Genomic DNA, 27,481 nt, shown 5'->3' on the forward strand with positions numbered 1-27,481 from the left:
CTCATATATGGGTAGTATGGCCGAAACTCCTCCCCAGAATTTGGGGTCATTCCTAGCCTCGTTGAAACTGCTTCGAGCTCTAAGAGGTTGTCCATGAGGGACTCTGGCACGTACTGCCCACCAAACTCGCCAAAGCGAGCAGGCATTGCGGCCTGATCTCCGGTCACATTGAGTGCTTCCAACTGATCCACCAGGCTGGCTCCAGACTTTTTGTCATTGGCAACTACTTCATCAACCTGTGCATTCGTTGGCTCCTGGGCGTGAGCGAGAGCTTCAGTAAGACCCACTTCTCGAGTCAAAGGCTCAGGCTCTGTGTTACGTTCCACTTTCCTCCCAGTGATACTGGTACAATATTCTTCGATCTTCTGGACTCGCTGGCCAGCGGGTGCTTCGCCCAGGACCGTGATAATCTGGCTGCCGATGACCGCGCCTTCAGAGATCTCCTGCACTTTCAAAAAATGCTCTCTGGTACTTATGCCGAATCCTAGCGCAGTGGGGATGTTTCCGGAGTAGGAGTGGACCCGAGCAAGGAGCTCCGGGAGCCCTTTGCTTAGTTTCCCCGTTGCACCTGTAACACCCATTCGAGAAACGACGTAAATAAAGGAATCAGCGATTTTACAGAGCAGTTTCATTCGAGAATCGGAGGTGGCGGGCGCGATCAGTGGAACATAAGATAACCTGCATCGCGGATTAGTATGACACATAACGAATCGCCAAAAGCGATAGCTTAGATAAAATTCGACACCCTCAAGGGCAAAAAATAGCCAATCGATCGTGACAAAAAAAAAGGTCAAGCAGATACGAAATAAAGAGAAAAAGGACCAAAAAAAAAAAGAAAAAAAGACCCATGCTTACCCCTCCTTTCGGCACAGATCCCGGAACCGTATCGCTTCTTCGGGAGGAAGATCAACCATGATGAATCCATTTACGCCAGCCTCCCTCGCATCCCTCAACATTTTGTCCTCCTTGTACTGGAGCAAGGGGTTGTAGTATCCCATGAGCAATACGGGAATCCTCAACCCCCGGCTTCGCGCGGTGCGCACCATATCCAACACCGACGTAACCGTCACACCATTCTTCAACGCTTGCGTGTTGGCTCTCTGGATGGTAGGACCGTCGGCGATAGGATCTGTGAAAAGGCATGCCCAGCTCGATCAAATCTTATATTTTGCAACGGTGAGCGACACAGCCAAGTCAGCAATTTTTGTTATTCGTGCGTTTTTTTGTTCCCTTTCATCCTATTCGCTTTAACTTTTTCCGCCTTGCTGTATTCTTCTTGGTGAGAGGGGGGCGCGAGGGGGGGGGCGGGGGGGAGATGAGAACTGAAATGAATACAAGCAGGATATTAAAAAAAAAAAAAAAAAAACGAAGGCACAAAAAACAGAACACCTATGAATGTTCCGCGAAAGACCAGAGACGCGGATACCGTATACCAACCCGATTGAAAGCCACACATATACACAGCACCACATCATACTTCATTTCACTCTGCCTCCCTTAGTGCAAAGGCCGGGCTGTCGTGTCATTCCCACCGCATAACAGTTGAGAAACAACAACAAGAATACTCAACGCAACAACAGGAGCGACAAACAGGAGGGGGCAAAAAAAAAAAAAAGATATCAAGAAAAGAAAAGTAAAGAAAAAAGAAAAGAAAGGAAAAAAAGGAAAAGCATCTGACTCACCAGCCCCACCAGCTTCCATCCCAAGCATGATATCTGGAGTCTCATGCTTCTCGGGGTAACCAGCTGTAACATACGCGACGAGGCGCTGCGCGCTTTTCCCTCTTGCATTGCGCGAAGGTCTGTTTTATTTTCTCCATCGCGGATTCTTCAAAAAGATGTCGACAGGCTCTTTTGGGAAGGTGATGTATACTAGTATCGGAAATGGTTGATGGGGGTGGAGGGCGGGGGACGGAGGCGGTGCGGAGAACTTTGTAGGGTTGAGGAGCTGAGGTTTGTTTTAGTTTTGTAGAAGGCAGCGAATCCGAGGAAGATATGGGGAACAAAATTCGTTCCAATTCCAATTCCAATTCCAATTCCAATTCCAATTCTTGGTTGATAAAGCAGGTGTTCGTGGGGTATAATTTCGACCCAGCGTTGCGGCGCAACTCCTTGGTGGGACGTGATGCGCGGGGGGCAGAAGAGGGGGGGGATCTTTCGTTGTATGTACTGTACCTAGAAGAACAACTTCATTTCGCCCCTTAGTAGAACCACACCTGGATACAGGCAGAAGCAGAGGCAGATGAGACGAAGCGTGCGCTCGTGTCAATCGTGTCAATCGTGTCAATCGTGCGTTGACCGCAGTTTCCGTGACTGTGACTGGAAATCTCGGGCCAGCTTCGGCTCTTGGTGACGGATGACTAAGCCTCTCCAGGCGGGGCTTCTCATAGCCAATTCGAAGAGTTGAATGCGAAGGCGAGACAAGACTGGGAGAACCTTGGCAGGGATGCAGCATTACCTACATACTGCGTAGCGGCGTACTTGCGTAGTACGCAGGTGCAGGCGTGAATTATGGCGTGCATGAAGGGTGCATGATGACCGTTTGGAAATCCATGGCTGACAGCAAAATATCATTGGAGTCGAGGTTACTCGACCAGTAAAACCAATTAAATAAATAAACGAATGAATGAAGAAATAAACAAAAATACAGTATTAATTTTTGTAACAGTTGGATATATCACAAAATTAATCCCTTTTATTAAGGTGAAAAATAATAACACCAACATAAACCAAGAAAACAATATCACAGATTAACACTATGTTGATCAAATTGAAATTAATATTATTCCCGTGCTCACTCAATTTGAATATAATACGAATAATGAACAACAAAAAAATATTAGGAGATGGAATAGAGATGAGATATAAAAAAAACAAATGAGATTGTCGAGGGGGGGGGTGGTGCAGGGGGAAATTGAAAAGTTGAAAAATCAAATCAAATCAAAACATGCTTCACACATATATCCCATTTCCCACCTAATAAAAGAAACAAGACGACTTTGAGAGACAAAAATAAAAACAGGTGCAAAACACAAAACAGAGTTATCCCAAGGTTCCCAAGGCCCCCAATTTCCAAGTAAGGAAAAGAAACAAAAAAAAATTAAAAAAAAAAACAGAAAATTAAAATCAAAAATCAATAAATAATCAATAAATAACAATAGCAAGCCCCATTATCCAAATCCCGATGTTATGCCGCAAAAAAAAAGAAAAAAGCAAATCCAAAATCCAAAACAATAGTCATTTTTCCCTCCCCCGCCCGATGCATAAAAACGAAAAACGAAAAAAAAGTATCGTGGAAAAAAGTCAAGTATGCCCTAGCGGTGAATAGTTACAAGAACAAAAATGAGTGACTTGGCTGATGCACATGTAAGAACGGACTGGGTGTAAATGTTTGAAAGAAAAAGAGAGAACATGACACCCCAAGAAATGCTCAAAAATATATGGGGTTTCCCGTAGTCCCCTGTTGCTGTTGTTCTTGTTGAAAGTGCTGTGGAGTGAGAAAGAGCGAGCCACTTTCCAAGAAACAAAACCCGATTGGTGTTGTGTTGTAGGCCGGTATTAAAAATTAGGGGCGGATAATATTGAGTTGTGGACAGAGACACAAGTCGAAGACATTGGTAGAGTGGAGAGGGGAAAAGCGGAGCGGCGCGTTGCCCATGATAGGTGTGTGCAGGGTGGGGCGTGTTGTCGAAGGAGGGTCGAAAGGATAGTATGTGCCTCTGTGTCTGTGTGTGTTCGAGGGATTTAGCTGCGGCATGTCGAAATGTATAGTGTCGGAAAACCGGGGGGGGGAGGGGGTGGGTACGCGCGTTGTCGTAAAGGATTGACATGAAATGAAGTAAATAAATAAAAATGTTGATTAAAATAAAAATATGTAACGCCTCCCTTGCCTGTTAAAAAAGGAAGAAAAAAGAAAACTTTTTCTCAAACCCCCTCCCCGTTTGTTTATACGCATGGTCATTTCGCTGAGAAGCAACGTGACGAAGCGTATAAGAAAAATGGAAAGTGGTGAAAAAATTTAAAAAAACAAAAAATATAGCCCAAAAGAGAAAACGCCGCCGCTTGTGTTTCTAATGAGTCTTCGTTAAAGGAGTGACAAGAAAGGAAAATCGTTGAAGAGTGGGAGAACGAAAAACAAAACATATATCGCTATGCATCGGATGGTTAAAGGAGTGGCTGGTTGGACGGGGACGCTTGAGTTCGGAAAGGAAAACAACAAATTAAAAAAATGAAAAAAGAGACCTAAAGGGGAAAAAAAATCAACAAAATCAAATCCGTTTACCCATAGACTGGGCTATGCAATCAAAAATTTAAACCAAAAAAAAAAAAAAACTTGGAACAACACGGAGACGGGGAGAGTGACGAATTCGTAGGTAGATGGTGGTTGAAGAAAACGAATTATGTCGGTTTCTTAGATAGGAGGGCGTGGATCGAGGGGCGTATCGTGTTCATGTTGTGTAAAGATGGGTAAACACCGAGGAGCGAATTAGACCACCAAAAAAAGTTAAACAAAAAAAGGCGTTTGTGCGAGGGAGGAGAGAAGCGCAAGGGCCAACACATCATGATAGAACAGAGAGTGGATCGACGGACAAAAATGGCAAACGGGACGTTGAGCGTGACCCACGGAACGATCGATGCACACCGTAATAATCGTCTAAGCAGAACAGCGGAATGAGCATTGGTAACTTGTTACTTGTGTCGCGTGAAGTTGATCATGCATGTATGTCAGGAAGCGTCACTCAAAAAGAAAAACACAGCCAAGGAAAACCCGGTTGAAGGGTAGGCACATCTTGCCAAGTGAGGATCTGAGGTTTCAAAGGAGATCCTACCCGCGTCCTGCTAGCATTGAAACTTTTCTAATGAGATCGGTAGGTTGCAAGGGAGTCACAATTGGGTTGCAGCTACCACAAAATTCTTCCCAGAATCTATGGTCCAGTGGTTGGATGGCCCAGCGGGTATACGGGTTGAGTATTATAATCTTGGCTAACATTCCCCAGGTGGTTCTGGCGCGGATAGCTGAGCGAATGGGTGGGACCGGTAGTGGTGCCTGAGCTGGCGTTGACGAACGCGCCAAAGTCCCACGAACCGCGATTACCAGCTGCAGTAGGTGCAGCCTGAGGCTGCGGGTGGTTGATGTTCTGGTAAGGGTATGGAGCCGGCAGGTTCGAATAATGGCGGTTGTTGTTATTGCTGTTGCTGGTTACCATTAATCGAAGGTCAACGGAACCAGAAACCGGAGCGTTATCAAGAACTTGTTTTGGCCCGCGTAGATGCGGCGATATGCCACTTGCGGAAACGTTGGCAGCATATGCAGCAGCGGCGCCCGTATCAGAAATTGATGGAGATGTGGCGTGAAGATCCGCGCTGCCGTCGGGTGTGCTAACATAATTGGGGCTAATGTGCGTTGCCAGAGTGCCTGCAGTAGACGAGTAGCTTGCGGACTGTCGTATGAAGGGTCAGCTTTTCGCATTTTCTACAAAATGATCAGGCCATTCACTGGCGCACATGCGTCTCTTGCAAAAGAATAAAAATTGAATGAAGTAAATAAATAAATAAAAAAATAATACGTACGTATTTCCCAATAATTTTCTTCAGCGCATGAGAAAGGATCTTCCACGGAAAAACCTTCACATCCTTCTCAATATTGCGCGGCTTGGGATTCGGGAAGCCCATGATGACCTTGAAAAAGTCCTCACTCTCCGGTTTTGCCTTGGAAACAGTCAGAGGGCGGAAACCTTCCAAGTTCCTGCGGATGCGATTCTTCTCCTCGACCGTGAATCTTACTCCAACGAGGGATTCAAGAAGGTAGATAGTATCAACGCTAGTCACGTAGCACTCTTTCTTGCCTTCCCAATAGATGCAGCTGATGCAGATGCTATTGGGTACGCGATCGGCCGGTGAGACCGACTTGAAATCAGCATGAATAGTGCTACCAGTCTGGCGTCTAGTGAAGTGAACCAGTCTTCTCTTGGAGTTGCGCTCTTCTGGCGACCAGTTCTCCGTCATCGAATCCAGATCGCCGTTCACCTTCAGCACTGCCTTTGAAGGATACATGGCATATGGGTTGAAGGCTTGATTTGGACCACCTGCACCTGCCAAGTGTTGAATTGTAGAGGTCCGAATGAGAGTCGGATTCATAGACTTGACAGGGGACGGCATCGAAGACGAATGAGAATTGGGTGTCATGGACAGTCCAGGGCTATGGGCAGAGATGTTGACCGTAGAAAAGGATGGGCTCCATGATGCCGCCAGTGGGGACGGAGCTTTGATCATGGGCTGTGATACACCTGAAGTTCCAGTATATTGCGGTATAGACGGTCGCGGTGATGCCGGATGATACTGGACCGGATAGACGTTCGCAGTCGTTGGCGTTGGCAGGTAAGGCGAATATGGAGATCCCGAGAGGCTTTCGCTATATGTGAATGTATTTGCGGGCTCCTTAATGCGCAACTGCTTCACCGGTGCTGAGCGGGTAGATCTTGAAGTTTCGTCCGAAGATTCAGAAAGTCGTCTCTTCCGCGAAGTCCCGGCAGGCGAGACTGCGGACTGCGGATTATGGTCGTAGGTGAAAACGCCAACATGGACAGCTTGCGCGCCTTGGCCCTCGCTCTCATCCATAATCATTTGTATAGGGACGGTGAGTGAAGGACAAGCTGTAGCTGCGAAGGGCGGGACATCAACCGACAACACATACTGGAAGTTGGATTTGTGGAGGCCTAATGAAGTAACAATGCATTCGCACCGTTCCGACCCAAAGAGTAACGAGAAAGAAGTTGGGGCAGCAGGTGAAAGAAGGTCGTACGGGGACTGGAGATAGACAGAGAGCTTTGATCCTTCATGGCCAGTAAGTGGAGCGTATGATGCAACTTCCGGCAGCTGACGGGAACCCAAGTCCAAAACAGGCGAGCGGGGCAGGTCAAAGGAATTAGCTCCAGGGTATCCTTCATTGGTCACGTAATGTACACTCTCATCGTCCGGGATGGTGTGGCTTTCCAGGGCAGAGGGAAATAGATGTGTTACGTAGGGAGGCTGAGCATAAGCGGAGAATCCAGCCGTGTCATGAAGTGCCCGCGTGGCATCATAATCTAGCAAAACCAAACGAACACAACTGTCAGTTTAAAATAAATCCATACCATGTGCAACCATCTGCTCTGATCCGAAAATACGATTTGTGATTGGTACATGCCCAAAATTAAAAATTGCATGGCTTTTCCCCCCTCCTTCCCCCGTAAAAATTAAATTTCCATGGCCATGGATGTTTCCTTGGCGATGGAGATTGACCATGCAGGCCACAAAAACAAAAAAAAAAGAAAGAAATAGAAATAAAAAGAATGCTAAGGGCACTCACCAAGGAAATCGGCTTGTGGGGATTTCTCGTAAGCCGACATGGAAAATAAGCCTCCAGACTTGGCTAGAAGGCCGTCTGAAAAGGCTCCTACGAATCTCGATTCCTCAGGTTCGGAAAAGTCAAAAGATTCGTCGAAGATCAATGGAGTCTGGAAATCCAGATCCAGCTAATGATGGGGCGGAAACAGCGAGTTAGCAATGTAACACAAGGAAAGAGAAAACGAGGGGTGAGAACAGTGTTAAGAGATACCATTAGAGCAGGTACGCGTGCGGAAGGGGAATTGGAGAATATGTGTGTGGAGAAATGCATGGGAGATGAGAGGGAAGGAGAATCAAACACAGATTGGAAAACGGGGAAGATGGGAGACATTAGACATAGAACATACTTGAGCACAGTGATTCTTTGGGAACGCCAGGGTGACGGTGTTGCAATAACTGCAACGCGGAAAAACTGATTTAAATAAAGCGAGTGGACGAGATTCAAAAATCTCAAAAAAGAACGGTAAAAGAAACGATGGTGGAGAACACCCTCAGGCGGCTCTCCGAGACAAAAACGAGCGACGAGATTGAGGATTGTTAGTCAACCTCAAAAAAATAAGTTGCAAAACAAAGACTCCGAGTCAGCATATAGAACCGCGGTTCTAAAAGGTGAGACGAAGTCCCGCACTTGCCACAGACTCACGACCTCTTTGCGAAAGGACCCTGAAGAATTAGTATTCCCCAGATCTTTGAGCGCAAGAGACGCGGCGAGTGGACACTGAAGGCGCTAGAGTGACGAGATCGAAAGAATGTTCACGGTTGTTTCGGTACGTTTGGCACAGCAAGCTCGGTAGATTAATTTATTTGAGCACGATGGAAGCCGTGGGCGCTACGGACAGCTGTTTCTGAGCACTCTAGGTAATTTCGAGTTTCGGGAAGCTGAAGCAAGCTAAAACGATAGTTGGGAATAGGAACAATTGGCGCGAGATAAACTGCTTCGTTGATCAGCATGGACTCATTCCAAAACCGAAGCGCCGGCTCGTTGCAGCCTGAGAGAAAGAACTCTCACCGAGTGACTGTTAAAAAAACGAATAAAACAGATACTGTGACAAGGCGAAAATTTTTCCAGATGTTTCAAAGAGGCGGCAAGACTGGCGGTGGTGTATGTGCTGGAAAATAAAAATTAGCTATTTAGTAACCTCCCCCTCCCCAAAGAAAAAGGATATATAGCGTCAAACACGTTTGGAGAGAACCGTGGGTATTGGAAATGACATCTGCAGGGTAAACAGATAGTGCAATGAAACAAAGCGAGCAAAGAGGACGAGAATGTAGCCGCAGAGAGAAAGGAACATAGACCGGGACGCGGATATTACGGCAACCGGCGAGACATATTGGATAAGCGCTCGCCTGGAGCCCATTCATAAGGGAGAAAAAATAGCAAGGGTGAAAAAAAAGGAATAATAAACAATAATGATAATAGCAAGGAATAGTAAGGAATACAATCTCAAATCAAATACGGGTGAGTACTAACCTCACAGAATTCAACTCACACAAAGAGAGAGAGAGAGAGCCAACGATCGTGCTCCTTCTTCCTTCCAAGATAGCAGTGGTAGACGACAGTCGTCCCGTCGATGGCGGAGGGAGACGGACTGACGGAGAGAATATAATAATCACGTTCACGATGATGCTATCATGTGACCGCACGCGAATTTGATACAGGATTTGAGATTTGGTCAAGAGTTCGGACGCAACTGATATAAAACGGATGGAATTGGACCTCGCTGGAAAAGCGAATGCAGACCGAGGCGGAGTCAGGGAGACCCTGGATGAGGAGAATATTATTATTGTTGGTAGATGGTTGTTTGGCGGAAGTAAGACGATCGATTATTCCATGGAGGAGTCCAGGCAGGCAGAATACAAATTAGTGTTTTTCGTTTCTTTTGTTTTCTTTTTTCCCCTCTTGCATGTACGTGAGAAAGGGGAGAAAAAAAAGAAAAAGAAAAAAAAGGATGGCGTCTCTTCGCTTCCCGTCAGAATCCACAAGGCAAACGACCGACACGGCAGGTTTCTATGGTAGGTAGACAGACCCAGAATTGAACGAACGGCCAACGGGAGCCAATAGAGCTTGAGGAGCTTTAAGCTGGTGCGACGGGACAAAAAGTCGATGGACAACAAGAAGCAGTCGCTTTGCGTTGTTTAGATGAAATATTCTGATGTCGTTATGCAATATTCTCTTGATCTCCTTTCCTTTCCTATTTGGTTCCTTTTGTTTTTTCAAACTATCTTAATTTTGCTTCACCCTCAGGTTTTGTTTTTTATTCTTTTCTTTACCGTTGTACCCTAGGCTCCAAAAAGAAAAGGCAGAGGAGGAGGAGGAAGAGAAGGAACAAAAAAAGGATCGTTTGACGGTATGGCAGTGGCAGGTATTTCTTCGCGGGGCTTTTCCAGATACGACGTTCAGTGATACAGCGGGCACACAGCACAAGAGATATATGCTGTCCGACGACACTTGACACTTGCAAGATGACAAGATGAAGCCGAACGAGCCTGAGCCTAAACGAAGGAGACTCGAGCAGGAGATCGCTATGATTGTTATTGTTGATTTGGTTGTGCGGCGGATGTGTAGTTATTGATCCAGGTCGGTTTTAAAAAGAGCAGACGTTTTACCGTTGCTTGCTTGTTGTTGTTGTTGGTGGTGTTGGTGGTGTTCTTTTGTATTTCTTCTTCCTTAGGTGTGACTTGACTATTTGACTGCTTTTCTTTCTTTCTTTCGTTTTTTCTTTCTTTCCTGCTTTTGGGCTGTGGTTTTAGCAGGGGACTAATATTTTTCGGACAAAATACAAAAAATAAAAAAACGAGGACACAAGAAAAGGTAGCGAGCGTAATTCCGTTGAACCCAGAGCGAGTGTTGGGTGTGCAACGAAAATGAAAACAGGAAAAGGAAAAATAAGTATTATTAAATTCACGTCGTCATCTAGATGGTGGGTGGAACGAAGGCGGGAAGAGGAGGAAGAGGAGGAAGAAGGAAGAAGGAAGAAGGAAGAAGAGAGAGAAGCAAGAAGAAGAGGCGGAGGAGAGGAAGAAGAGGAGGGAAAAAGGAAGCCGAAGCAGCAGGCCGGCGCGAGAAGCTAAAAAAAGCCCGGCGGGGGTGGAGGATGCGCTGAGGATGTGCTGAGGATTTGCTGAGCATTTGCTGAGCATTTGCTGGAATGGCTCGGGGCTCCGGTCAGTGCAGCAGCGCAGCAGAGCAGCAGCAGAGCAAGCAGCAGTCCAGCAGTCCAGCAGTCCAGTAGTTAGTTGGCTGATGGTCCGTCGCAGGCCGCCGTCCGTCAGGCCAGCAAGCAGCAACCTTGGAAGGGTTCTCCAGATCCAGGATGGCCACCTGCTGCTGCGACCATGCCATCATCACCTCGCAACCGCCTTCCCACTTGCCCTCATCCCACCCACCGCGGGCGGCCCACCGGTTGGACTGCGGGAACCGGTCCCAGGAATCCCAGAAAACCCAAATCCACCACACAACCCACACACAACCACAGATACGCCATTGATACCACGCTCTGCTTTGCTTCGGGCCTAGTGCAAGCGCCGAACCTTGTCCTCGCTCGCTTGGGGTCTGCCCGTGTCTGGCTCTGTCTGGCTCATTCTGGGCAGCAGCAAAAAGAAAGCCACCGCTAGCCAACCAATCAGCGGCGGTGGACGGATTACTTTCGACGCTGTCTTCTCTGTCTGCTGCTGGAGCTTGGATCTTAGGGGGCTGGTATAGTTGAGGGAGGGCTGTTGTACGCGGTACCGCAGTACGCAGTATTTCTCTCCACAGGGCTGTACTCGCGATGCAGAACCCGTTCTTTTGCGACATACGCTGGAAAAAATACAATATAATATCATCACTTAAAGGGCACACTCCATTGATTGGTTGAAGGCTTCCCGAGGCCCTGTGTTGCGTGAAAAGTACGCTGTAGTATGATTATTATTCTTCGTCCTTAATCCGTTGACCCATGGCCAAAAAGCACGGCCCAAGAATGAATGACTTCTCCTGCGCCGCCGCCGCCTCCAAAAGGTTGACGAACTTACCAGACGCTCATGATCCGCGTATCGGGAACAACGAAAAGCGATAGATCGGAAGTAAGCATCTCATACATCAACATAACATCCACCCCATCCATGCATGGAAGCTCTCTTTCGAATTCAAGTCACAAACCCGGTCAGCTCAGTCCAGATCTGTGGTCATTGCTAACTCCTTTGTTTCATTTTGTCCCTCTTCTCCTTCTCCTCTGGTAGCGAGAGAATTACAAAAATGTCAGGGCGCGGCGCCCGGCGTCAGCGGGGTTCAGAGACAGACTCCCCCCCCCAAGGACTTAACGGAAAAAGGGAAATCTCCTTGAGAGCTATAAGCCTATTCGGAATCAGGAAAGATGGGTCAAGGGGCCCTTTCTAACTAACTAACTACCGCATGATTTAATATTATCATGATGCTGCTTATGACGGTAACATCTACGGAGAATTAAAATGTTCTTCCTTGGATTTGTTCCCTTTTCCTGTCCGTCCTTCTCTTCATCATGCCTGGTTGCAAGATACCATTAACTAGTAAGCAAGGAAACAAAAAAAATACGAAAACAGAACAAAAAGAAGAAAAGCAGAATGTTACGGTTGCAAGGGGACAATTTATGATGGGTGATGGAGGATGGGATGGTTTCCACATCCTTTTTTTGCTTCTGCAAAAAGGGCAAAAGGCGAACAAAAAAAATAACAACCTCCCACAAGCTCCATGCCCAATCACTTTTTCCTTTGCTTCCTCAGATAAACCAACTATATCAAAGCACAAGCAAAAAAGCAAAAAGCATTGACAGCTGCAGCTCTGCTGCAAGCCTTCGGTATTGACGTGGTAATGTATCATGTATGGCGCCGGTACTAGTATAGATTACACCGGATCACCTCGGGGTTCACGCCACCCAGGTGGAAAGGTGGGAGCGGGCGGTCTTTGGTTGGCTGGTGGATGACGAGAAGATCGAGGGAAGAGGGAAGAGGGAAAAGGCGATGATGATGATGCTGCTGATGATGATGGCTTGGTTCTTCTAGTCGTGACATCGTTAGTACAACCCCCCTGTAGTGAGTGAGGCTGTGCAGACAACTGCAGAGTTTGTCCCGGAGAAAAAGGGAAAAAAGCCATCGTTGGTATGATCTGACTGTGGGTGAGAATGTGAGAATGTGAGAATGTGATTTCTCCAGAATGAGTCTAGAGGAGAGAGAGAGACAGTGAGAGAAGAGAGAGCGTGCAAATTCCGCCGTGAACGAACGATGATCGCGGAAGATGTTTCACTTAGTTCTGCATGTTGCACCGTCCGTTCTTGTCGTTTGCGGGTGAGATTATTTTTAGAATATTTCAAAGATACTAAATTTTGGATTTTTGGATTTTTTGGATTTTATTTGGATTTGATTTTTGAATTTTCCCCAACCTCCCCCTTTTTTTTTATGCATGGAAAGTATCCGTAACTTAACAAATAAGCTCAGAAAGAAAGGGGCCCTTGAAATTCAAATCAACCACCTTGACATCATCGCGCAAAGGAAAGCAAAAAGGAAAAGGAAGGTAAAAAAGAGCCTTTCCAAGAATTAGCCACCACGACCACAACCACATACATACATACATACATACATACATACATACATACATACGTCCATACACAGTCGTTCCATCGTACGGGGACGGTGGAAGGGGACGGGTGATCAGTCGATACGAACCCGCCCAACCATGCCCTCCCGAATGCTAATTCATGCGAAGAGCCTATTTTGTTTCTATATATAGACTGCCACTTTTTTACTTTTGACTACGGAGGACTCCCTTTTTTCCCTTTTCCCTTTCTTTTTTTGAATGTCTGTTCATGCTGTGGAACCCTCCTTCAGCTTTCGTCGTCCCATGGTGCGAGCTGTGTGCGACGGCGCCAGGTGGCCGGGGCAGGGCGTGGGGCGTGTGGGCGTTGCGGGGGGGTTGTTTGCCTCAGGTCCAATCAGTGGATGCCCAGCTGGTTGTTCGGTGCGAGGGAATGACGTCTGATCATCAGTGATCAGTGCTGATGGCCCTGGGGGAAATCGTGATGAGGATCGTGATCGGTCATGATGATCTGGGCTTGTCACGATGACAGCTTGCCTGGGATGTGGTTTAGTGCTGTTGCTGTTGCTGCTGCTGCTGCTACTGCTGCTGTTGTTCGCATCGAGCTCGATTTGACAGATCATGCATGAGAGATAGAGCACTTGGCTTTCGATTTTTCTCTTGGACTTGGCCCAACTTACCAATGACGCGGACCCTAGTTAGTTAGAGCTAGCTGTATGCTATGATTCTTTATTGTATTATTATTATTATTATTATTATTATTGTGTTATTTTATTTTATTTCATTTCATTTCATTTATTTTTAACATACATAGTCTATCATTCACATATGATCATGATGATATCACTTCTCCCTCAATCGGACCCCCCGAGAAAACTTTCCAGCCCTGCCGTCCTTTCTTCTCTGCGAATGAAAACCCTTCCAAACGTTCCGCATCGGCAAACAATAGTCTAGTATCTTCGTCCGGATTCTGATCGAGTTTACGGGAGTGGGCGGCTTTCGTCGTTGTTGTTGCGAGTCAGTAGTTCGGTGGAGTCGCCCGTATGGATAACTACGATACCCAGTACAGAACACAATCTGTGACTCGTCGCAGGGTTGGTTTGATCATGATATTCCCTAGCACTGACTCCAGAAGAGCATAGACCGATAGACAACAAATAAACTTCGGCCGAATCAATGCAGAAATGCAATGGAACGATGTTCTAGCGAATTTAGAACAGGATTGGGGGGGCCAACCTCGGTACTATTCTCCCTCCGTAGTAAGTACCGTCGTCCATCATGAAGGATATACATACCTGTCTGTTTGCCTGGAATATCGGGAGATAATACTTCCTTCCTCCCTGCCTATCCTTTTACAGTTAAGGTCGGGGATCTTGAGAGGATCTGTGGGATCGCTTCTGGGTTGTGTCAACATGTGTTATTTATTGATAGTACAGCGTAAGCTCATAGTAAAAAAAAATACTGCTAGTACTCAAAGCCTAAGATCTTCTCCATATCCAATGTGGTGGAATTTTCTTTTTTTTCCCCTTTTGAACATAACTGCGCACCGAATTTCCTTGACTGTTCAAAGAAAGGAAAGGAAAGAAAGAAAGAAAGAGAAGAGAAGAAAAAGAGCAAAAAAAAAAAAAAAAAAAAAAAAAAAAAAAAAAAAAACCCTCCTGTACACGGATACATACGCATCCATGGATCGATCTCTCTTTCGCAAAATCCCAGGTGGGGGGTAACTAACGACTCCCAATCAACTGGCCCCTCCTGACTGCCGATTCCACCGAGAAGAAACTCAATCTGATTTAAAAAAAAAAAAAAATCAGTCGACTTTTCTTCGTTCGGCTGACATTTTTGACTTCAAGGCTGCCATGCTCGGTTTCATTTGCCGATGGTAGCCATGAGTTAGTAACAGTACCTACAAAAGTGCCGAATTGGGTAGTTATTCGTTATGACTTCTTATTATCTTCCCCCCCCTCCTTACTACAGCGAAATCATACTATTCATCGCTAGCCTGCTGTTGTTTTGTCTGCCGGCATTGGCTCCTTTTCGGCGTTTGGGTGCTTCAAGCCTTTTACCACTTTGCTTTTTCGGATCAGCTGGCTCACTGGTTCTAAATATAGAAGCGCATCTTTGGTGCCTTTTTTTTTTTTTGCGCTATCGCCGTGAAAGTGGGAGAAACGCTCTGAGGGGGCCACCACCACCACCACCACCACCACCACTTACCAGCAGCAACCAGCAACCACGGAACCAAAAAAGAGCAGGTTGCACACAAACCACAAACCGTCCGCAGCCGCAGCACGCAGCACGGAGCACGACAACGGCCCACGGACTTCCCAAGCAGGTATTATTGTCGTTATCATCAATCTTCTCGAAACGGGGCGCCCAGATTGAACGACGGTGGAAGGATACCGAAGACTTGATTTAACCACATGGGAAAAGCAGGAAAAGGTCTCGATTCAAATTCAAACTTTTTTACTTTTTTCTTTTCTTTTCTTTTCTTTTTTTTTTCTCTTTTGCTTCCCCCCCACCAAAAGTCAAGAAAAATAATCCATCCAATCAAGGAAAATATAGTAACTATCCAAGTTCTGTACTACTTCTTGTAGCTGTCATCGAACATGCCGAGAATCACAGGTCTACTGCGTAACAACAACAGTAGTTCCTGACATTAACGTGGGAGTAACGAAGAGACTCCGCTGGAGACTTTTTTGCTTTCCTGCCCCCCCCGTGTGTGGCCTGGAATCCCCCCTTCATCCAAGAACCAAAACGAAACTACTGACTCCTGAAGGAATTCCACCGACGGCCTTCTTCTCTCCCTCCCAATCTTTCCACCATAAAGCTCGCTGGCTTTGTAGGTTAAGTTTGTGCGGTAACTAGTTGAGAACGGTCTTTTGTCTCCTAGTTAACTACTGTGTAAACTAGCTTGCAAGGTTCGGCGATAGCTCGGTAAATAAATTCGATAGTTTTGCTGGGCAGCTTCGGCGAAGCTTGAGGTGGGTTGAGGTGGGGTGTGGGGGGAGCAAGAGAGAGAAAATGAGAGAGAGAGAGAGAGAGAGAGCTCCCCGGCTTCTTCCCGCCGAGTCCTTCCAGATCTATATTCAGGAGATCGAGAAGGGTTTTTTTTACCCAGAGTACCACAGGTAGTTCACGAATGGTAAACGGCCGTGAATTTTTCGCGAAAGATGCCGCGGGAGAGGGAGGCAAATTGAGAATTTTATTTTATGTTATTTTATTTTATTTTATTCACTTCTGTACAGGCACATTGCAAAGTTAACTCCTCTGTATTACTATTGCAATCAGTCTTACTGACTGACTTGACCCCAGCTCTCGTGGAATTCCGGAATATCCAAATCCGCCATAGCAACAGTTAATGAAGTCGACATGTTGAAATTTCTATGATTGATTCAACTCAGCCAGCCTTATTCATTAGAGTTTCGATAGCGTTTCTGACATTGTAGTTGTGTGCTAGTAGTAACTATACTCCATATAACAAACATAAAGTTGTTACGCAAACCTCCTGAAAAAGGCACTGGCAAGCAACGCGATAAAAAAAAAAAAAAGGACAGGAAAGAAAGCCAAGAAAAGACCACGCGATTTAACGCCTGAGGCGCATACTCCGCCACGCGCTACCGAAAGCCACAAAATGCACTCCATAAGAGCCTCAAACAAATAACTAACCAACTTGGACTCATCACTCATCCAGGGGACAGCTTGAACCGGGCGTCCAACCGCTCCCTTGGCCAATTGGTGGCGCGGATAGCGATGTAGCTGGGTTGGTTGGGACAAAGCAGGCGGCACCTCAAGACGACAAATATCACAATTTTCATTTTCATTTCTTTCTTTTTTGCTACTATTGGCATTGCATTGCATTGCATTGCCCTTCAAAATATGATGTCTCTTATTATTCTCAGAAACCATACTGCGCGGGCAACGCAAAAGGGTTTGGCGGGGAGTGGTGAAGAGGATGGATAGGGGAGGTGGGGAGACGAGGAAGAAGAAGTGTCCAGCATACGCAGCAGTACAGATTGGGCGCATCGTCTGCTTCCCTACGACCACTCTCACTTTTCTCACAGTCTGCACTCGCGCCCCCTTTTTTTTTTAACTGGAAGGAGGTAATCAATATGATAACACAGTTGGTTCCCCTGGATGACGTGTGCCGGGGCTGAGGCAAAAGGAGAAATATGACGAGAATTATACTAGTATGGTGCGAGGAAATTGGGCGAAGGCAGTTGAAGCAAAAACCTTTGCCTTTGCCCGAAAGCCGTCGACGCTGTTGCGTGAACACGTATCCTGCGTACGTAGTCGTCGTGATCGCGGCATATAAAGTAAGTTCCGCCCGACGGCAAGGGCAAGGGGAAGGGGAAGGGGAAGGGGAAGGGGTTTCAGGATTCAATGGGCAGTTTCAGGGTTTTTTTTTTTTTTTTTTTTTTTTTTTTTTTCCCTTTTCATGAGCTGATGCCATGCCCATGTTGAGTTACATACTGCATACGCGGTGTGTAGTTACTAGCTATCCCAAGATCCATAGATGTCGAGTTGAAAATGACTGAAGAAGTCAAGCTCCCTCAACAACGCCACTTGGAGCTAGTGGTTTAGGGGTTTGAAGCCTGATGTGTAGGAGAAGGAAGACAGAAGGAGAGAATGGAATATGGAATTGGTAATCGGAGAAGGCCAGGTTTGTTTTTACCAGTTAGTAGCTTGCGGCGAAGGGGAAGAACGGCCGTTAAGCACAGCGCAACATCCTCCGTACTATGCTGAGATCGACACGAGCATGAGTTATATTTAGAAGAAATGGATGTTGACTATCCCAACCGATGTTGACACTGGCGATCATCCCCGGGACCCGCCGCGTTGTCTTATATTTGTCATTCGCCGAATGGCGGGTTTTTTGCACAAGGTCTTCCAGCAGCGAAGTCTCGCATCTTACAAGCTTCCCCTGACTGAGAAGAACAACGTGTACAGAGGTATACTACGTAGGGGTTCTATCGACGGCGCAACATGTGTCGATGAAGCCCGTGTATTTTGCGGAGACTTAATCGCCCGACGCGCTTCTGAGACAAATCGTGGCTCATGCACAGGCAGCTCAGGGATAGTTAGAACCCCTAAGCTCAACTGCATGTACAGATGTTCACAGTATGGAGAGCCCATCCTAGAGTACTTCGTAGCTTGGGTCGTGGTCAAGCAAACACGATGATTACCGAGCATGATAGTAGTAACTATTAACTACCTCCAGCTGTCTCTTAGGAGGGTAGGGTTCAGCCGGTATGTTCTCTTTCTAATTGATATAATAAATACTAGTAGAAACTGAAATTTAAGCATTGAGGCAGTAGAATTGGCTCTCCAAAGCTTCAAAGAGGTCCTCCTCGTAGACACTATCTATCGGAAAGAAGTCGGGAAAATATCAATCAAATGGCAGCGATTTGCATATCCGCGCCGGTCCGAATAGGGTCATTTCAGCTTTGACCACGAGAAAGCAGCTTTCACCGCTCCTCAATCCCTTCCTTCACTCTTGCTGAGTTCAGGGACCCTAGTATTCAAGCGGAGAATATTTCCTTTCAGGGGGAAGTTTAGGCATTGAACACGAAGCGTGTACGCAGTTAGAAAACCGCGGGGATCTCCACACTGATACTTTCCATGGGCTCAATTTGCGGCGAGCAAGCATGCACCCAAAGCTTTCCGAAATGGCAGCCTGACTTTCAACCTGAGATCCAAAAAAAAAAAAAAAAAAAAAAAAAATTTTTTTTTGTGCTAGCTAGCGCACCTGCTGACAGAGATAGGGAAGAAGAGAAATGGTTTCGAATCACGTTTCGGGTATCGAAATGTTTCATGAGACCTTGCTTCTCAGCCTAAATGCCCGATATTACCGTGCCTGTTGAACACAACCACGGCCACAGCTGATAAAATCGGGGTAAGACAAAGGGGCTTCAGGTCCTCGTTTCGTCGGTTTTGACCGACGATGAAACCATTGCAAAAAGAATGCGCGGGTCCCCTGGCTGCGGAGCTCGCGTCGCAGCCCAGGTTCCATGTCGATGTCTCACTATGGTTCGCTGAATCGCAGCGTTGTTTGAGAACCAAGAGTTCCCAGGGCTCATTGGCGGGCCATTTTCTGCAAAAGCTGCTGAGGAAACAGAAATAGAAGAGAAAGTATTATAAGCCAATCTGTGTTTGGACCGAAACTGTGACCTTGAGGACAAACTCTGCAAACGGCACACATCTCGTTATCCCATTTTCCCCTTTGAGCGATTCGAGATGACTGATACTGACAAAATAAACAAAAGCGGTAGTAATAGCGGACACTGAGGGACTAGGGACCCATATAAGAAATTGAAATAACATAGCTCAATCTCTTATTGTTGTGTCAGAATAATACCACCATGTTTGGGATCATCGGTACTATCGCTCGAACGGGAGAAGGGGTGTCAACAAAAAGGCTACTACGTGGTAGTTTGCTGAGAAGTGAGAACCCGAGGACAGGCAAAAGGAGCCGATAAATTGGCGTCTGGGCATGTTTCTATTCATAGCACAGGATCCCAGCCCGCTGGCATGAGTGATGCAGCTGCCTGCATGCATTGGGAAGAAGGACGCATGAGCACCAGACTTCCAATCGGCGACGACAACATGGATTTGCCTAATGCGAGGGAGCTGTTAACGGCAGAGTTGAGATGGCTATTGGCCTGTGTTTGTGACGTGGCAGAAGCAAGAAAGCAGCTGTACCCAGAGTGAAGGATGGTTTTATTATTATTATTATTATTATTATTATTTTTAATGTTTGATCTTTGGCGTCATGAAAGGATAATAGAGGGATATGCAAGAAATGCTCAATCAAGCGACCTCGATATGAAGCAAGGACAGTGAGTTCTTCCTCATTTCGTTTTGGCCATATTGCCGTCTCTTGGACTTTGTGAGGTCTTCATGCTGCGTACCATTTGCTATCAATAACCTGAAATGTATTAAATTTCTAACATTTATACAACAGGTGTCGGGGGGTCCCCAGTTTTCAAGCTTCAAGGAGAGAATGGAAACATTCATCCAAGATTGTATGTATCCGCCAACCCGAGCTAGCAGCCGGTATAGAACATGCAATCAGTCAGCCATGAAAATTCTCGAATTTGAAAGATCTAGCTAACGATCCGGTGCAGGACGAATAAACGTTGACATCATGATGGCTTTCACAGGCTCAGAGACGATATCTGTATCTATGACCCGCCGTCTTTTCTGGTCGTAATGACTCAGAGCCATGCCTGGACTTTTCCCGCCTCAAATCCATCCTCTCGAGTTGTAGGTTGTTGTGCCTTGGTTTTCATCGCCTGTAACGCACATACCTACTTGGACAACTCGGACTGCCAGGCGACTTGGAATGCTTTCTAGAAGGCCATCCCAACAAGGCTAATTTGGTCTATGCAGACGTCACAGCAACAATGCAGCATGACCACTTGCTTGGTTGTTGCTTGTCCTGGTGCCCTTCCTTGCACTTTGAATCATTGCCACTCCTCCATTCCTGCCTTGATATCGAAATACTTGCCCACACCATCCAGAGAACAAGTGAACTTAGATAGGGGGTTGAACATTTTCCTATTTCAAAATCTATGACTCTCATCGTCTTTTTTGTGTCTCAACGAATCAATGATGCGCAAATTCAACCCATCCATCTATCCATCCCTTTTCTTGTTGATAGCGCGATCAATCGATGATCTCACGTAGCTGCACAGAGTATGCGAACCACTCGTTCTCCTTATAACCCCCTTTTTTGTTGCAGGACGGGTCCCTAAAGATCATGCAGTTCTCTCTCTTCTCAAAGGGCGATACCAATTTATATGATATTTTACCTAAAAATAATTCCGAATCATCATTTCTTCCCTTCTTCCATCGGTAGGATTTACAACAGGCACTTCTACAGCGCAAAGTGCGCAAAACTCATCAACGTTACCTGCTGTACATCAAGCGGGCTCGCCCGCCTAGAGGTCTTAAGTTTCCCAAGAGCAAAGAAATTTCTTTATTTCTGTTGTCCAATTTTCCTTTTCCCTTTCTTTTCTTTTTAATCACCTCTGCTGCTATTTCTCTTTTTAATAAATCTCTGTCCAGCTATCCAGGCGAGGCGTCCTTGAAAGAAACGTGCCCTCTACATACATCAATCGAGATACGTTCTCATCCGCTGTGGCATGAAGTTACCTAGGGATAGCCCCCCAAATTCGTGAAATGGAGTTATGCATGCTTCGATATGAATTCCCGGGCCCCTGTAGTGAATGAACTATATTGATGAGGACGATGTTTCATCCGGCAATGCACTGTACATACAATGTTGATATATTCGCTTTTCTTACCACGGCCGGTGCCGAGTTAGAGTTCTGTTTGCCGAGGCTGGTAGCTGGAAAGGGATAGATATCAATGAAGAATGATTGGATGTTCGTATAGCCATAGTGGTATTTCTTTCTTTCATTCTTTTTACCAACTCTAGGAAAAGTGCCATGCAGCCGCTTAGGAGGAAACAGAGAATCTCTCCTGGCAAATACACCATTCACAGAAAACAGGCAATACGCTCAATTCCCCATTACCGAAACGAACAACCATGGCTACGTTAGGACGCTGGGATAATAATGAGGTTTCTGAATCGCTCCTTCATTCTAATTCCCTCTGCCCGGGAGATCCTGATATCGCGATATCGCAAGACGTAAAATTCATACATTACACTAGGTATAATTTTAATTAGCAAAATATACTCCATGTTTATTATGTACTTGAGAACTTGGAAAGGGAGTTTGTGAGCTCCCATCTATCATATCCAGCCATTAAGCGGGTTTAGCTGATCGTGTATCAACGGATATACCACTCTAGAATAATTCTTCATAACAATTATCTTAATCACAGCTTACTATCGCCGCTGTTCACAAGCTCAATAACCAACTTGCCAAACTGGGTGCCGTTCTTCATGTCATCGAATAATCCGTCAATCGCCTTGACATTATCGATTCCCTGCACAACGCGGGAAATAATGGGCTTTATCTTCTGTTCGTTGACGAAATTGATCATGTCCTTGAATTCCTTGCGAGAGCCCATAGTCGTGCCTTTGACTTCGATGTTCTTTAGGAAGGCGGGCGTAATGAAGGGCATTTTGGGCGATACTGTCATACCGTATACGGAGAGTATACCGCCAGCCTGCGGGAGGTGCGTGAGCGAAAGTGTGTCAATAGAGCGGACGCCGGAAGCAAGAAAAGTCAAACAAATATTTCCCCCCCCCCCATATAAAACATACCTTGAGCAGCTTCACGCCTTTCTCAATCGAATCCCCCCCAGCCCCATCAATAATAGCGTCATAATTCCTCTTGCCTGCCGGTAGCAATTCCAGCGCCTTCTTCTCCCACTCAGGCTCCTTGTAATTCACGCCCCCCTTCGCCCCCAACCCAGCAGCCAGCTTCAGCTTCTCCTCACTCGAGCTCGTCACAACCACATGCACACCCCTCGCGACAGCAAACCTCAGCGCCATCAGCGCAACTCCACCTCCAATCCCCGTAATCAGGATCGCAGCCCCTTTGCTCGAGTTCTTCGCTCCGGCCTTCGTCACCAGCGCCCGCCACGCCGTCAAGCCCGTCAGCGGCAATGCCGCCGCCTCCACATCCGTCAAGTGCGCAGGCGCCTCTTCCACTTCGCCCACGTCGATGTTGACATATTCCTGCAGTGTGCCCTTGCTGTTAAATTTGGTGCCGCCCATGATAGCGTATCCGGTCGGGGCCTCAGGGCCTTCTTCGGAATCCAGCCAGCCGGTCCCCGGGTTCAGAACGACGCGCCTTTGGATCCATGACTGTGGTTCCTTCACCTCTGGGCCGGCGGAGATGACGATGCCGACACCATCCGCGAGGAGGGGAACGTCGAATGATACACCCGGGTATAGGTGTTGGCGGAGGAAGAGGTCCCGGTGGTTAAGGGCGGCGGCGGTAAGCTTTATGAGGAGCTCGGTGCCTTGTGCTCTTGGGATGGGGAGTTTCTTGATGGAGAGCGGGTAGTAAACTTGGCCCGGTTTGCCGGGCTTCCCGTCTATGGAATCGATGGTGATGGCTTGCATGATCAAGATCAATTAGCCGTTTTTTGGAGGGATTTTGAGACACAGAAATTCGGTCCCTCTTCTTGATATAGCAATTGAATTTGTCGCGTTGAGCTACTTTTTAACTTTGTCCTGGAATCGGTCTATTAGCGATATGTCTGGATGAGAAATCAGGGGGGAAATTAGGTGTATTTCACCAACTCTCACGGCGCCGAAGAAGACAAGATGTTTGTTGTTGTCTAGTGATATTCAATGTTCTCGTCCTTACTATCAATTTTAAGTATGATACAAGCTCTGACGTAGGGAGATAAAACCAGCCTTGGTTTTACCCGAAAGTTAGCCAGAACTTTCCTCGGTTATGACGCAATGTTATTGTTGGCGGGAAAACGACTTTTTACAATCCTCAACATCGATGGATTTTCTTTCTGCGTACCGGCGATTTCGCATGAACGTGGAGCGGGCCTAGGAATCTACATGGGTTGGTCTCCATTTCTCGGACACTTTTGTTTTCAACCGTCAACAATCCAAGGATGAATAAACAGGCTTTTTCATTTCATCGCCTTGTTGGACATCAAGCCTCAATAGATGATGGCAGGAGAATCAAGTGACCAGCCAGAGAGATATCGGCATGGATTTAATTGCCAGTGTCTATCCTGTGTGTGTTATGCTAGAGTAGTACATATCGTATGAGGGCACCATCGCCCAACACGCATCTCAATAGCTTTCCCATGGCATGTACCTGCTTGTAGCCCCCCGCAACCGGAGAGGCTTCCACCCGCCCATGCACGCGCAATATATATACATCTCCGTTTCCCTTCCAAAGCTTATCAAGATAAAAAAAAAATAAAACCCTCGCGCTAACCCCTCTCAGGGATTTAAAACACCAATCTGGCGGCACTAGCCGTCAAGCCCAACAACGCAAGCGACGACGTAGCGAAGACCATAAACCGCACCGGGATCTTATTCTTCGACACCTGCACAAGACTGTGCAGGACCCGGAGCCCGACATAGGTCCACGCCAGGGCCACGTCCACCTTGCTGCCCTTGCGCTCGTGCAGGAACGCAATTGCCAGCGCGACGGCGTAGAACTGCGTCGGCTGCTCCATGAGATGGTTGAAATTGTCCGCGGACCAACGGGCGAAGGGCGGGTATTTGGCGGCTATTTGGTCATTGGGCAAGCTCGAGTCCATTGGGATCTTGTGTTTTGAGATTGCTGGGAGTCGTCTGGAGAGCATCAAGCCTTCAATGGCGAAGGTCCAGATATTGAGGGCGATGACGGGGCCGAGGACGCCAGGTTCGCTGGTGGCGGACATTTTGGTTTGGTTTTTTTGTTGGTGGATTTTAGGATTCTTGAGTTAGAGTTCGGACGGAGGGCGTAGATGCGCTGTTGATAGTTGATGATTTAATCGAGGAGGAACTACTGCGTAGATGGAAAAGTTGAATTGCTGAGGGGTAGGAGAGCTCAGTAAGGGATGAGGAATGGTGGAGCCAACTTCCCCAGCAATTTAAATGGGAGAGACGGGGTATTGAATCCTTCCAGCGCTCGTCCATGGGCAGCAGCATCACGCTAGGAGGGTTGGTGCAGTGGATTGGTAATCAAGAATGCCGACCCTAGAAATCGAAGCCATGCCCGTCTTTCGTCTTGTTTATGTTAACTGGATGATGTTTGCATCGAATAACTAAAGGTTGTTGTGAAGAAGATGCGTGCTCTGGGATATTTATTCACCTCCTAGTCGTGGAATAAACGAAGCGCTCACTCCCCGTTTGGCTACGGCTCTGAAGCTTCAATGCCCATTGGCTTTGCAGACGCCCATATATACCTGGATGAAGTAACCTGAACTCGAAAAATACATATGCAACACATACACATGAATGACGAGAGATGCTAGGTGTATATATTCCCCTTCATCCAGACATTCTCCGTAATGGGGATATCGCGAGCGAAGCCCAATGCAATACACGTATGCAAAGGGAGAGAGTAACAAACAACCTCAAGGAGTGTGCCAGCTCGTCTCCTTTATCCTATTCCCCATCCAAATCTAGATTCGGCCAATCTCTCTCCTCCACCATCGATTTTCGTTTGCCATGGGGTTCTGCGCGAAGGGCCTAAAATTATACTATAGCACTGTGCTCTGTACTATGCGACCTGACCTGTTCAGGGGAACCAGCATGGGATCATGCAAGCCAGCTGCGGGCGGACGGCTCAGTTAATTTCATTTCTCCGGCTGCAAACAACCAAACCACTTTCGAAAAATGGGGGAGGTTGTTAACCATTTCCGGCATGAACGTGGGCGGGTTTGTTTGCTTCCGTTGTGTTTCCCCCTTTACTGAGGTGAGTATGTTGTATTAGAGCGTAAAGTGCATCGTCGGAAAACGCCAGGATCGTGCATCTCCTGTTTAGGGGGTTCCAAGGTACGGGTGTTTTTTTTTTGAGATCTCGATATGTTTGAGAGTGTGCAAATTGTTACGTGTTGGGACTAAATATCTAAAATGGATGCGTGGGATTATTATGCATTTACTGGGAAGAGACGTTATTGGAATCCTGAGTAATTTGGCAAAAAATATGCCAGGAAGGATGGAGCAGACTCCTATCCACTCCCATCCTCCCTTTTGTTTGTCATTTCCCTACCATTTCAACTGATGCTATTGGATTTCGAAGCGGTGGCCCCACGGATATCAATAAGATTGGCAACCATTGCGTTGAAAATCTTTTGCGAGCAAACTAGTAAAAAGGGAAACCAAACCGAAAGCTAAGTAAAGTAAAGCAAAGCAAAGCAAAGCAACAAGAAACAAAGTACATAGTAAAAACCAAGAAGGCTACTGTCGCAACAGCCATCTCCTCGGCTGGCTGGATTCGTCTCAAGCACCAGAATCGCCGTTACAGCTTTTTCATGAAGCCCTTGATCCATCTCGCGCCCTCCACTTCGACCTCGTCACCCTCGCTTGTCGCCGGCGCCATCACCGATGTTGGGCCACGCTTCCAGCATCCAGTACATCTTCGGTAAAGTCGCGCTGCAAGATACTATCCACAAAGGAAAAGTAGGTAGTGACCATTTCCGTGGCGTGTAGGCAGGTGAATTATAGGTCTAGGCATTAGAGGAAGGGTTTGTAGTGGCATTGGAGTTCATCAGGGCACCGTTGTTAGGGAAATCGTCATCATTGATGATGACTTCAGGTGTCTCAGCATCTCTGCAGTCATGGTTTCCATGATTGTCAGAGGAGAAATCTGGTCATTGAGAGTTCATTTGTTCAGACAGGATCTTCGTGTTGAGGGGTCGGATGGTCCTGATCATATTCATACTCATGTGGGCGCCGGTGGCGGCAATTTCCTTGTACATGATTTCCTAAATCTGAAAGTCGAATATGGGTGCATATTGCGCAAGGGTAGGGTGTCGAATCCAGAAGACCCTTCAAATATGTACTGACCTGGACTACTTCTTGTAGTGGGAATCGATATACACCTTGTTGGGTACCTTCATTATATTTATTTTCAAGGAGTAGGTAGCTCGAAGTTTTGTTCTGCTTAGAATGGGGGGTCGATGGAGTAGACTGCACGGACGGAGATAAAAAAAGTACTGGGGTTGAAGGACACGATAGATATCGGCCACGCTGGTTTCCGTATTGATGGTCGGAAAAGAAAGGTATTTTGTGCTCTATTATCATGCGGATGATAGATATTATCCGTGGGCGGAAGTTTCAGGGATAAACTTAGACGTAGGCCAGGGAGAGGATGTGGTACAGTTCAACAGTGGAGACGGGTAATAGATCGAAGGAAGAGGAAGAAGATCCTCAAGAGAGGACGTAGGCGAGCGCTATTTCCATTTACAGCCATCGAGGAATTTGTTTCCAAGAGGGAAAAGGGGGGCCGATACCCGGGAAAAGCTGGGAAACGTCTAGCAGAATATAGATAGGATATAGAAAAGGATATGTGCTGTGTATGGCAAATAGGCTAATAGATAGGGTGTTGAAGAAGGGAAAGCTGAGAAGCTGTCCAGGAGATCCCGCAAATGTTTGAAGAATTTTATGCAAAACCAAACAGAAAAGCACGCTGCGGTGATATCTGATCATATATATTGGGGAGCCACTGAAGGGATATCATTGTCCTGATGATATGTTGTCTATATTAATCCTTTTCCCGAAAAGAGAGCAAGCAAGAGAGGTGGCTGCTCAGAGTTGTGAAAGGTTTTTGAGCTTATGTGAGAAACAATTTGAGAAACATGAGCACTCTCTCTCAGGTATATAGATGGGGATAGTAATCGAATCCCCAGTGTCAGTGTCAGCGTCTCGCAGAACATTGATGATGGGATGAATGCTTCAATCGATTGAATGTTCAATATTCGATTGTACTGTATGTGCGTGGCAAATAAAAAAGTTACCCTACAAGGGCCAAGAAACAGAATTGTCGGATCAAACAGGTTCAATGCACGATATTCAACGACGTAGGATATGTGTGGTCTTTAAGACAACCTTGGACATGGAGCAGAAACCCAAGAGGCCGTAGGTGATATACCAGGTGGATGGGCCTGGAATTTG

General features: G+C 46.6%; 8 protein-coding genes across 8 annotated transcripts in view; 2 read left to right on the forward strand and 6 right to left on the reverse strand.

Annotated features, from left to right (window-relative positions):
• HCBG_06122 (bifunctional tryptophan synthase TRPB) overlaps positions 1 to 1,160 on the reverse strand; it is a gene marked incomplete at both ends in the record, with an annotated part of 2,582 nt that extends 1,422 nt beyond the window's left edge. Inside the window, 2 exons of the mRNA XM_045433171.1 lie at positions 69 to 678; positions 856 to 1,160. Coding sequence (XP_045286339.1) covers positions 69 to 678; positions 856 to 1,046 — 801 coding nt within the window. The remainder of the gene's footprint in view (positions 1 to 68; positions 679 to 855) is intronic.
• A 3,764-nt stretch (positions 1,161 to 4,924) lies between these two features.
• Positions 4,925 to 7,599, reverse strand: HCBG_06123 (transcriptional regulator medusa; the record flags this gene model as incomplete). The annotated part of the gene is made up of 4 exons (XM_045433172.1): positions 4,925 to 5,440; positions 5,571 to 7,084; positions 7,348 to 7,513; positions 7,597 to 7,599. The coding sequence occupies 4 exons, from the start codon at positions 7,597 to 7,599 to the stop codon at positions 4,925 to 4,927; spliced, it is 2,199 nt and encodes a 732-aa protein (XP_045286340.1).
• Positions 7,600 to 10,551: 2,952 nt separating this feature from the next.
• Positions 10,552 to 11,181, reverse strand: HCBG_06124 (uncharacterized protein; the record flags this gene model as incomplete). Its single annotated transcript, XM_045433173.1, has 1 exon — positions 10,552 to 11,181. The coding sequence occupies one exon, from the start codon at positions 11,179 to 11,181 to the stop codon at positions 10,552 to 10,554; it is 630 nt and encodes a 209-aa protein (XP_045286341.1).
• Positions 11,182 to 13,199: 2,018 nt separating this feature from the next.
• Positions 13,200 to 16,298, reverse strand: HCBG_06125 (uncharacterized protein; the record flags this gene model as incomplete). Its single annotated transcript, XM_045433174.1, has 7 exons — positions 13,200 to 13,605; positions 13,778 to 13,981; positions 14,226 to 14,313; positions 14,607 to 14,715; positions 15,142 to 15,247; positions 15,696 to 15,788; positions 16,222 to 16,298. 7 exons carry the CDS (start codon positions 16,296 to 16,298, stop codon positions 13,200 to 13,202), a joined length of 1,083 nt encoding a protein of 360 aa, XP_045286342.1.
• A 798-nt stretch (positions 16,299 to 17,096) lies between these two features.
• HCBG_06126 (uncharacterized protein) lies at positions 17,097 to 18,106 on the forward strand (the record flags this gene model as incomplete). The annotated part of the gene is made up of 4 exons (XM_045433175.1): positions 17,097 to 17,240; positions 17,416 to 17,502; positions 17,531 to 17,587; positions 17,699 to 18,106. 4 exons carry the CDS (start codon positions 17,097 to 17,099, stop codon positions 18,104 to 18,106), a joined length of 696 nt encoding a protein of 231 aa, XP_045286343.1.
• A 3,485-nt stretch (positions 18,107 to 21,591) lies between these two features.
• Positions 21,592 to 22,969, reverse strand: HCBG_06127 (uncharacterized protein; the record flags this gene model as incomplete). The annotated part of the gene is made up of 2 exons (XM_045433176.1): positions 21,592 to 22,065; positions 22,163 to 22,969. The coding sequence occupies 2 exons, from the start codon at positions 22,967 to 22,969 to the stop codon at positions 21,772 to 21,774; spliced, it is 1,101 nt and encodes a 366-aa protein (XP_045286344.1).
• An 854-nt stretch (positions 22,970 to 23,823) lies between these two features.
• On the reverse strand, positions 23,824 to 24,261 carry HCBG_06128 (uncharacterized protein; the record flags this gene model as incomplete). Its single annotated transcript, XM_045433177.1, has 1 exon — positions 23,824 to 24,261. The coding sequence occupies one exon, from the start codon at positions 24,259 to 24,261 to the stop codon at positions 23,824 to 23,826; it is 438 nt and encodes a 145-aa protein (XP_045286345.1).
• Positions 24,262 to 25,033: 772 nt separating this feature from the next.
• Positions 25,034 to 26,373, forward strand: HCBG_06129 (uncharacterized protein; the record flags this gene model as incomplete). Its single annotated transcript, XM_045433178.1, has 4 exons — positions 25,034 to 25,154; positions 25,299 to 25,360; positions 25,714 to 25,949; positions 26,094 to 26,373. The coding sequence occupies 4 exons, from the start codon at positions 25,034 to 25,036 to the stop codon at positions 26,371 to 26,373; spliced, it is 699 nt and encodes a 232-aa protein (XP_045286346.1).
• Between the last annotated feature and the right edge of the window lie 1,108 nt (positions 26,374 to 27,481).

The sequence above is a fragment of the Histoplasma capsulatum genome (assembly GCF_000150115.1).
Source record: "Histoplasma capsulatum G186AR genomic scaffold supercont2.8, whole genome shotgun sequence".
In the NCBI taxonomy this organism is placed as follows: domain Eukaryota; kingdom Fungi; phylum Ascomycota; class Eurotiomycetes; order Onygenales; family Ajellomycetaceae; genus Histoplasma; species Histoplasma capsulatum.